Source organism: Cryptotermes secundus, unplaced genomic scaffold (genome assembly GCF_002891405.2).
Source record: "Cryptotermes secundus unplaced genomic scaffold, Csec_1.0 scaffold541, whole genome shotgun sequence".
NCBI lineage: Eukaryota > Metazoa > Arthropoda > Insecta > Blattodea > Kalotermitidae > Cryptotermes > Cryptotermes secundus.
The window spans coordinates 185,624-197,429 of NW_019735467.1; the positions used below are offsets into that span (position 1 = coordinate 185,624).

At 39.8% G+C, this 11,806-nt stretch overlaps 1 protein-coding gene across 1 annotated transcript in view; it reads left to right on the forward strand.

The window, feature by feature from the left end:
• Nucleotides 1-938: 938 nt before the first annotated feature.
• LOC111869335 (zinc finger protein 271-like) overlaps nt 939-11,806 on the forward strand; it is a 12,985-nt gene continuing 2,117 nt past the window's right edge. Inside the window, exon 1 of the mRNA XM_023860791.1 lies at nt 939-1,290. Coding sequence (XP_023716559.1) covers nt 1,111-1,290 — 180 coding nt within the window. The 5' untranslated portion in view covers nt 939-1,110. The remainder of the gene's footprint in view (nt 1,291-11,806) is intronic.

Sequence of the window (11,806 nt, forward strand, 5' to 3'; positions counted from 1 at the left end):
TATGTCAAATTCTCCCTGCTTGATACCAGCGCAGTCCTTTTGATGCCATAGTTCACAGGCGCCCTCGCATTGTATTGCTTGTTCATTTTCTCCGAATCCTTTTTTACATGAGCCGCATTTTTCTTCGCTTTGGTTTACTGCGTTTTTCTGTGGTGACATCTTTGGTTAAGTGCGTCACTTCCAGTTTCTCTCGTAGGGTGTATACTCTTTGGATTGTTGGTCTGCCTTAACCTCTTTGTCGTTCCAGTTGTTGAGTTGCTTGTTTGCTATTGCTATTATACACCTAGGATCGCCTAGGATTGATTTACGAACGTTTGTACTTACGTATTAGCGTGTTTTCTTTCTTATGAAGTATCTGTTTCTTCTTCTGTTTCTGTTTCTTCACAAAAAGAACCAGTACTATCGCACCAATCAATGTGTATAGATACCACGGAATACCACGGATACCGGAATATATATATGTATATATATTACAAAAGTTTCTGTATTCCCTTGGAACAGAAAGAATGGTGAGTGTTTTGTGCCTGTGTGCACACAAGAATTTATTGTCAGTCAATTCTCATATCTTAAGAAACCAAACTTTTTATGCCAAGCTTGTGTTTTCATAAGCCATCTGGGGAGTTTACTTGGTTCTACACATAATAGTTTGGTATATTATGTAGGAAAGGGATTAATTCAAAGAGAGTGATATGGGTAGGTCATGTAACATACATGTGAGAATGAGAAGTGTGTACAAAGATTTTGACAGAAAACCTTAAAGAATGAGACAATTGTGGAGATGGATTTTTTAAAGATATAATTTTGGGAAGTTTGTACTGGGTGTGATTATGTCAGGATGCAAAGTTATGATGGGCATGTGTGAACACAGTAATGAGGGATTAGGTTCCGTAAAGAGCAGATACGTATTTTCTGTACTTTCACAGGGTCCATAAGTATCTCAGGAAGGTCCCTGCATTATGAACTTAACACTTCCTAAGATTATGAAGTCTAGAGAAGAAATCTGTAAAGAGCAGCTGTTATAGGTTAGATGTAATGAGAAACAGCTACAGCAAGGAGAGCATATATTGTTTCATGTATGGTGGTGTTCAGCCATGACTGATAGAAGATGTGATGCCTTTACAGAACTATACAAATTCAGAGAAGGTTTTAGTGGGTCCATATGGTGAGACATACCCAGAAAGTCATGATGCAAACCAGGCCATGAATATAAAAGCTGAGGAAGTCTCGGATGCAGAAGAGGAAGTGGATCCTCTGCAAATGACAGTTCAGGAAGTAAAAGCTGAACCTGAGGTGAGCTGTATGTTTCTGTATGTCCACTCTTAGGCAGATATCACAAATAAGGGAGAATTTCACTTGTCGTTCTCATCTACATCTGTCTGTGCACGTGCAACAGTTCCACTGTGCTGCTGACTTGCCTTTGAAGGCCTTTCTCTGAAGTGTCTCTAGATAGTTATAGTTTGTTGAGTGTTGCTGCTTGTGATGTACCACTTCCATTTCCTTTTAAGCAGTTCCGATGTAGATGAAATTAAATTTTGCATAAACGGAACTGTATTTGAGAGAAGTTCTATAGCAGCAAAAATCCGTAGGAAGTCACAGAACTGTTCGCAGTTGTTATTGGTACACTTGTTAGAACCAAAAATTTAAATTACTACAACTCTTGTAAGCTAATTCCAGTGAACCCCACAAGATGTTTATCATGTGATGAACAGGTTTCAAGGTTACAAAAGATTCTACATTCTCTTGCAACAAGAGTGACAAGAATTGTACTGTATAGAGCTGAAGAAAAGTTTCCTGCTGTAAGCAAAAGGATTGTGAGTGTTTCGTGCTTTTGTGCACAGACAAGAGTTTTATTGCTGTATTTCAGTGTTCTTGTCCAAAGAAACTAAATATTTTGTGATAACGCTTCTGTTTGTTTGCATAATCCACATGGAGCGTTCCTTACACTTGGGTTGTAAGAGTTTGGGATATTATGTAGGAGAGCAATGAGTTCAAGGAGAGTGATGTGGGTAAGTCATGTAGTGCACATGCAAAAGTGAGAAATGCATACAGAGTTTTGGAGGGAAAACCTGAGAGAAGCAGACCACTTGGGAGACCTAAGTGCAAATGGAAAGATGCTATTAAGATAGATTTTAAAGAAATAATTTGGAAGGGTTTGTACTGAGTCTATTTGCCTTAGGATATGGAGCCATGATGAGCACAGTAATGAGCCCTTTCTGGCTTTCTCAACAAATCCTATATGCATTCCTCTTCTCCCCAATCCCTGCTATATGAGCTGCCCATCTCATCCTCCTTGACTTTAGCTTTTAGGTACAATAAATAACTTCATGGAGCTGAGTGAGTCCTTGAGAATCCACCAGTTGCTTGGCCACTGAAGAATTTCCCAATATTGTATAGAACCTCGAAGTTTATTGACATGTTCACAAAAACTCATCATAAGTCCCTATCCTGATCCATATGAATCCAGTCCACACCACCCATCCTGTCTCTTAAAGATCCAGTTAAATATTATCTTCCCACCTATGCCTAGGCCTTCCTAGTGGTCTCTTTCCTTCTGGCTTTCTCAACAAATCCTACATGCATTCCTCTTCTCCCCCATGCCTGCTATATGAGCTGCCCATCTCATTCTCCTTGTCTTGATCATAAAATTATGCTTGGTGAACGAAGGTTACAGTTTGTGGAGGTCTTCATTATGATGTTTTTAGGTACCAAAAAAGCAGATATTTTCTGTACTGCCGCAGTGGCCGGTAGTTCGTCAGGAAGGTCACTGAGCAATGAACCGAGTACTTTCTAGTGATCATGATAGCTGTAGAGAAGAACATCCATACGAAACATCTCTTATGAGTTAAATGTGATAAGAAACAGCCATAGCAAGGAGAGCATACGCTGTTTCATGTGTGGTGTTTTACACCCATTTCTGAGAAGGATGTGATGGTTTTTACAGAACTGTACAGATTCGGAGAACACTTTAGTGGGTCCATATGGTGAGACATATCCAACACCTCATGATGCAAATCAGGCCATGAATGTAAAAGCTGAGGCAGTCTCAGATGCAGAAGAGGAAGAGGATCCTGTCCCAATAACATTTCCAAAAATAAAGGCTGAACCTGAGGTGAGCTTAGGGTTACCATATGTCCTCATTTTTCTGGAGATGTCCTCATTTTTGAGGGGTAAATTACCGTCCAGGAGGAATTTACAAAATTAAGGCGAATGTCCAAAAGTTGGCCGTATTTCAATTTTCTTCTCCTTTTTGCCTAGCATCTTTGCTTTATTCATGTATCTCCTCCTTGCAAAGGGAGTATTCATTTGACTAATCCATGTTCACTTCCGGTTCCTTAGTCTTGCTGTGGAGTCAGTGAAAGGACTAGCTGTTGTGAAATATAACTTTCATCATTTCAATTGTGTTGCATTTCATTCATACTTGCTGAAGTATCCTCACATTTTAAAAGAAATTATGTCAACAGAAAAATATTCATGGTCTGTTAAGATGGAACATAGTGACTGGATTTCAATTGAACAATTATAGGCCTAAATGTATTGTAGTGACTGAAATTTGATTGCACGAATAAGTGTATTGTTAAAGTTTTTGTGTGTATTGTGTATTGTGTGTGTTAGAAGTTACATAGGGGCTGGTACGGCTCGATTTGTATGTATGGTGTCCTCATTTTTAAGTTTCAAAATATGGTAACCCTAGGTGAGCTGTATGTGCACTGTTAGGCAGATAACACAAATGAGCAGAAATACAGTTTGTCTGTCTGATATCGATCTCTGTGAATATGAAACAACTCCACTGTGCTGTTGACTAGCTTTTGAAGGTTTTTCTTTCCTGAAATATTTCTAGGCAACTGTAGTACGTTGAATGTTGCATGCGATGTACCACTTCCATTTTTGTTAAACAGTTCTAATATAGATAAAAATAGATCTTGTGTAAACTGAATGTTTGCGGTAAATTCTATACAGGAAAAATCGTCCACATTTTCTTTGTCAGTCCAATCCACTAATCGGTGCTTTGGTACTACATCGTAGGGATCTAAGGATCTATAAATGCTGAAGTTTTATCGTTTGTGTTCTGTCTTGGATGCAGTCTGTATCCATGTAATAACATAGAGCTGTCATTATGTTGAGGATTTGTTATAGGATTACTAATGATTCTCTAAAGGTCTGTGATAATGTTTGACAGATAATAGACATGTATTGCCTGTTGCCCTTTGTTTGAAGTGAATTTAATATACCTGACACTGTTGGAGTTGCCTCTGTACCTGCTGTCAGGTGATTAGTTGTCATGACAAATTTTTTTGTTGTTTTATGTTAGACAGAAAGGTTGCTAAACATTAGATACAGTGAATGTGTAAGAGGTATAGAAAGCAATAGTGAAGAATTGTCATTGGCAACACATCCTAAGATATAGACCCAGTTGTGGTGAAGTGGAATATACAGTGCATGTAATTAAACACACAAACATAGCTATTAATGAACATCAAAGACAATTTCTACATATACTAGGTGGTTCAAATATGACCGGGACTGATTTTTTTGTAAACAAGCTGCACTGCACAGCAGCTATGTGACCTTGAGAGAGTGAACCCACAACCTCCACCCTCCCTCCTGTTAGGGTTAGAACCTGTTCAGTCCTGTCTGGAAGTTGCTAGAGTGATGAGTGAACAGAAGGTACCGCGGAGCATGGAACAACGCATTGTGATCAAATTCCTCGTTGGAGAAAATGTCCTGTCTGCTGAAATTCACCACAGACTCCAACAACAGTATGGGGAAGAATGTCTCCCACGGACCCATGTGTTTGAGTGGTGTAAGTGCTTCAGAGAGGGCAGAGAGCACATGGAGAATGAACCGCATGATTGTCGGCCGCAGACATCCGTCACCAAGTCAAACATTGATCGTGCAGACGCACTTATTCGTGAGAATAAGATCGCTATCAAGGAACTTGGAGCAGTGCTGTCCATTAGTGTTGGTAGTGCAGAAGACATCATGAAATACCACCTGCACTATCGCAAGGTGAATGCATGGTGGGTACCACGCACTTTGATGGACGTGAACAAAATGGCGCGCATGCAAGTTGCCAGTCGTCTCATACAGCAGTTTGAAGATGAAGGTGATGCATTTTTGAAGTCTGTAGTGACCACCGATGAAACGTGGGTGCACTACTTCATTCCCAAGTCCCAGCAATCATCATGCGAGTGGCGGCATACCAGTTCCCCCAAACCCAAGAGAGCGCGGAGGAGCCATTCGGCAGGAAAAGTGATGGCAACGTTCTTCTGGGACTGGCAAGGGGTTATCCATGTAGACTTTCTGACAGATGCCAGAACAGTCAATGCAGCTTATTATTACTCAGACCTCCTGGCAACACACGTGAAGGAAAAGATCCGATCCAAGCGGAAGAGGTGGAAAGCAGGTAGCCTTCCTTCAAGACAATGCACGCCCCCATATGGCCAAAACAACAATGGAAACCCTCCGGAAATTGAAATGGAACCTTCTGACACATCCCCCATAAAGTCCTGATTTGGCACCACGTGATTTCTACCTGTTCGGAAGGCTCAAATCAGACTTGCAAGGCATGCAGTTTGTGGACAACGATGCCGTTGTCCAGAATGTTCGGGAGTGGATACGCCACCAACCACAAAACTTTTTTGGAAAGGGCATCAGGATGCTTCCAGAACGTTGGAAAAAATATATTGACTCTGGAGGGGAGTATGTTGAAGACTGACATGTGCAAGTAAGTGTTTGGCAATTTTGGTTAAAAAAAAAATCAGTCCCGGTCATATTTGAACCACCTTGTACATATAGATGGAGGTTCTTACTTTTCTCTTCCAGTTCACTGCTCTGCGATTCACAGCGACTGATGCACCACTGGCTGCAAGGTGCATACAGATTTTGCCAGTGTATCAGTATGCCTGTGGCCAGTAACGTTTGGAATGAAGTATACAATTCACAGGTCACAGAAGTTGTTGAAAATGCTGTCTCCCTACATGTAGACATTTATTGCACTAACAGAAGTGGTTCTGAATAACCATTAAAGCTGTTGTGCCTGAATTTTTGCAGTTCTCCTATGAATATTTTTTTTCTAGTTCTTGCATGTGGGTTTTGCTGTTTTGAACTTTGTCATGCAAAGAACCACAGAAGAAAATATCTAAACTTTAAGGTCAGGTGAATGTGCCTGCCAAATACCAGTGCTTATATTTCTGTCCCTGAAAGTACTAGACAAAGCCTGTATAGACGTACGTGAAATGTGGGCAGTAGCTGAGTCTTGCTGAAACCTGCCTCGGAGTGTTTCTTCTTTTGTAACTCAAAAGAATTGTCTGAGAATGATCTGTACATATCTTTCACAATTAATTGTTCCATTAAAAATGCAGATAGAGCAATCCTTGTTGCCCTAACAGCACGACAGACTCTAGCTTTCACTGGATGTAGCCGGACTTCATGGGTTAGATGTGGATTTAGTGAATCCCAGTAGCAATTATTTTTCGTATTTATGTATCCCTGCAAGTGAACCCATGCTTCATCAGAAAAGAATGTCAGTTCCAGATGAATCTAATCTTCAGTGATCCACTATAGAAACCAACTGCAAAAATGAACCCGGCTAGCTGGATCGCACAGCTGCAAGGCAAGCATTATTACTAGGGCCCAGAATTTTATGACCTAAAAACCATAAATATATGCACTTATGACCTAAAATGATGTCAGATATGACCTAAAAATTGTAAAATTAACTTTTACTATGATAGTATATATGATACTCTGATACTACTATGATAGTAGGCCCTACTTACCAAATTAGCCCTATTATGATTCTGAAGGAAATAAAACTGATGAAATTGCTGCATTTCATACTGGATTAAATCATTTCTTGTTTTCTTTTTAACGTGTAAGAGATGGGCCATTTAAATTCCCATAATCGCAGCAGGCCGGAGTTAATTTAAATGTCCGCCATTGTAGAGTATTAAAAATTGTAAGCATGCTACTAAAAATGCCGTGATTTCTACAATTTTTGTGATAAACGAAATAAACGCTTCTTTTATCTAGAAAGAACATAGAATCAGATATTGTAATTTACAGATTTTAGAATCTGTAAAAATTGTTACATTGTTTAAAAAAAAATCCCCAATTTTGAGTGTCTGTCTACAAAAATGCGTAAAGCTTCTGCACAAAACGTTTCTGCAGTATAAATGCATGCTGCTGATGCACTGTCTTACTGTGTCTTATCTGGCAAAAGGAATAGGAAGTTTATGTTTGTACTGCACATTCTCCAGTCACGTTGGAACCTTTCTGTATACCCGAGTGTGGGCGAAGTCTTGTCGTGCTTTGTCCTTATGAAACTCTGCCTGTTTGTATCTGAGACTAACCACACAGAGGTACTGTTCTTCGAATATCCCCGCAATGCCCCCTTGCTTCCGTGACCCTTCAGAATCGTCTACTGCATTCTGAATGGTGTGATTTACGAGCGGCCTCTCAATTTCGGCTTCTTCCATATGAAATGGGGCCATGGTGCATAGTTGAAATTGCGATGTTTTATAAGCGTTACGATTAGAGGACATCACTGGCCTACTTCCTGTAACACGAGAGTGAGGTGTCATGTGTGCTCTTCGCGTGGGAAATGGAGTTACATATGGACAAAGTGCATGAATTGCGGCATCGGACTCTGCGTTCAGTTACATGCAACATTCAGTTAGATGATGCAGGAGGGAAGACAGTCTACTTATAAAGCAGGTGCCCAAAAGTAATGCAAGTAGAACAAGAATTTCTATCTTAAAATTAGATTTTAACCTTTATGAGTCGAAAGACACCGTATCGGGACCTTTAAAGTAAAGCCAAGTGGCCGAAAGACACCATATTGTGACTCACAGTCCACGAGTGCGCACAGTGTTTTAAAATCTAATTTTAAGATAGTAATTCTTGTTCTACTTAATTATTTTTGGACACCATCTTTATAAGTCGACTGTCTTCCCTCCTGCATCATATAACTGAATGCAGAGTCCGACGTCGCAATTCATGGACTTTGTCCGTATGTAACTCTGTTTTCCATGTGAAGCGCACACATGCAACATCTGTCTCGTATTAGCAGGAAGTAGGCNAGATTTTAACCTTTATGAGTCGAAAGACACCGTATCGGGACCTTTAAAGTAAAGCCAAGTGGCCGAAAGACACCATATTGTGACTCACAGTCCACGAGTGCGCACAGTGTTTTAAAATCTAATTTTAAGATAGAAATTCTTGTTCTACTTGCATTACTTTTGGGCACCTGCTTTATAAGTAGACTGTCTTCCCTCCTGCATCATCTAACTGAATGTTGCGTGTAACTGAATGCAGAGTCTTATGTCGCAATTCATGCACTTTGTTCGTATGTAACTCTGTTTTCCACGCGAAGCGCACACATGAAACATCTCTCTCATATTAGCAGGAAGTAGGCCAGTGGTGGTGAGTGGTCTCCTCTATTCGTAGCGCTTATAAAACATCGCAATTTCAACTATGCACCATGGCCCCATTTCGCATGGAAGAAGCCAAAATGGAGAGGCCGCTCGTAAATCACACCATTCAGAATGCGGTACATTATTTTTGGACACCAGCTTTATAAGTAGACTGTCTTCCCTCCTGCATCAGCTAACTGAATGTTGCATGTAACTGAATGCATAGTTTGATGTCACAATTCATGCACTTTGTCCGCATGTAACTCTGTTTTCCACGCGAAGCACACACATGCAACATCTGTTTCATATTAGCAGGGAAGTAGGCCAGTGATGGTGAGTGGTCTCCTCTATTCGTAACGCTTATAAAACATCGCAATTTCAACTATGCACCAGGGCCCCATTTCGCATGGAAGAAACCGAAATTGAGAGGCCGCTCATAAATCACACCATTCAGAATGCGTTACAGTTTATTCTGAAGGGACGTGGAAGCAAGGGGAATGAGGGGATATTCCAAGAAGAGTGCCTCTATATGGATAGTCCGACATACTTGTACGTGTATAAACAGTCAGAGTTTCATAAGGACAAAGTAGGATAAGAACTCGCCCACACTCGTGTATGCAGGAAGCCGATGTGACTGGAGAATGTGCAGTACAAACAAACTTCCTCCCCTTTCGCCAGATATGACATAGTAAGAGAGAATGTCAGCAGCATGCATTTATACTGCAGAAACGTTTTGTGTAGAAGCTTTATGCATTTTTATGGAGAGACGCTCAAAACTGGGGGAAATTTTTTTTTGGAATCAATGTAACAATTTTTACAGATTCTAAAATCTGTAAATTACAACAGCTGATTCTATATTCTTTCTAGATAAAAGTAGCATTTATTTCGTTCGTTTATCACAAAAATTGTAGAAATCACAGCATTTTCAGTAAGAGGATTACACTTTTTATTACTCTACAATGGCGGCATTTAAATTAACTCCGGCCCACGGTCATTACCAGAATTTAAATGGCCCATCTCTTAAAGGTTAAAACACTGTGCACACATGTGGACTGCGCGTACTCATACAGTGTCACACGGCCACTCGGCTATACTTTAAAGGTCCCCATATGGTGTCACTAGGCTCTTAGAGGTTAATATTGATTTTTGTATTCATATTTTAGACAAACACTGGCGCACATGATATAAATATTAATTTACCTGTAACTCTGTTATCTAAAAAAAACAGTATAAAAGAACAAGCTTATTCAGATCTCAGTTTTCAATTTTTCTGTAACACAAGTTATTCACTTCTCAGTTTTCACTGTTACAATTGCAATTTATAACTACATGCATTTTTAAATTTTCAAATTTGAAAGATCGCCAGTTGTCACTGAGGATAACTTTGCATTTGGACAAACTTTGATCCACATCACATGATATGACAGGAGCATATTTGAAGAATGTCAGTTCGTTTTGTGACAGTTCTGGATCATCTTTGAATGTTGCTGGTTTACCGGAAAGTATATGTGGAATCTTGCATATTGTTGAGTAACCAGCATTCCGATGAAGAGCACTTTCTGTTTTGATTTTAATCTTGTTGCTTACTTCACTACAAGATCAGTTTAGTTCATTCTCAGTGCTTTTTACAGTGTCCAATGCATCAGAATTCAGTCCCTACAACTCCCAGGCGAGTTATTGCACTTGAAATTGAACAGAAGTTTGACTTTGTATACGTCAGATTTTGTGCTAGAAGTAGAGAACAAGTCATTGACAGCTTTAATTGATGTTGACACGCTGCTGTCAGAGCCATTAAACACTTTCTCAATGGATGTGTAATTTTCACAATAATATGCCACAGCGTCCAACCATGTAACCCACCGTGTGATGATAGGCTGTGGAGGAAGTGGCAGTAGAGGAGCTTTTTTAAATTTCTCTACTCGAAGAGGGGCCTTGATGAATATTTTCTTTCCATTTGAAATTAGCCTATCTGCATTCAGAAAATATCTTAGAACTTCTTCAGCCACTCTGCAATGCATGAGTGAGGCAAGTAATATGGATCATTTTCAGGTAGAGAATTTGAAGTCCTTTGGCAGCCTTCTTCATGTATGGAACAGCATGTTATTAGGAGAAGGACGTCATTTCACTGTATTCCATTTGGCCTCAGCAAGTTCATGGAATTATCAAATAGGACAACTATAGACAAATGATTTGCTCTTTCAAGAACTTCACAGCCAAGAAGAAATATATCTCCAGGGTCTCAACTATAACATTTGCGATATACCGCCCGTCTATGTCAGAAGTCTCATCCAAGGAAACCCATATCTTGTTGTCAGCAACAGATGTTTAAATCTTATTTAACATATTTTTGTAACATGTAGAGAGATAATTTTTCTTAATGTCGATTCACTTGGGATAGGATGACAAGTGTATGCCTCCAAAAAATTTCTGAAGTGCTGATTATGTAATTTTTCTATTGAAATATTCAAAGAAACCACCCATTGTTCACCGAAGAAGAAGAATTAGCAGAATTGTTTTTAAACAACAAACTTTGTCTGCTATCCTTTTTTAGATAATCTGCTTAAACATTTAACATGTTTAGAAGTTTTACAATGCTGCTGCACAGTAAATCGCTTTTCTGCCATAACTTTCACATCACACAGCTTGTAATAAAATATCTCTCCATTGGTACTAAACACTTTTTCACCAAACTCCTGTACAAAACTATGCAAGTTTGCGCTTCTTGAACTACTAGGCATTGTAAAGTCAAACTGAAGTGTTTGAGGGCCCTCCACATATATAAATAGAATACTTTTAAGACTGGAATGGGTGTATACCTGGCTAGTCAGCAGTCTCCATCTTACTATACAGTATATAATGTAGTAAGATGGAGACTGGGAAAAGCCAGCTAGCCAGGTTATAAATGTTGCATTCCACAAATTTTCAGGAAATTGTGTAAACATGCCTTCAAATGAGGCACAGTTGCCTGACACATATGTCGCTGTTACAAGGTGTTCGCACTCCTGCTTCTACACAGTGTGATGTGCCCATTACCATTTCACACATCCAGAAGTAGTGGACATTTTGTGGCATGCCATAAGTTGTCAAGGAATCTTGTGTGGCATCCTAGGAGATGACTCATATGTACAAGGTGTGGCAATAAAGAAACCGGATTCATGCTCTAACCCTTTATTAAAAAAAAATCAGACAGTCGAAATGTTATCCCCTTCAATGTAGTCCCCTCCCCGATCCCTACACCGCTCCATGCGAATTTTCCACTGTTGGAAGCAGTGCTGCAGGTCATCTTGTGTTATGCTCTTCAAGAGTTGCGTCGCTTTTGCTTTCACTGCATCCACGGACTCGAACCTGGTCCCTTTCAGCGCAGACTTGATTTTTGGGAAGAGAAAAAAGTC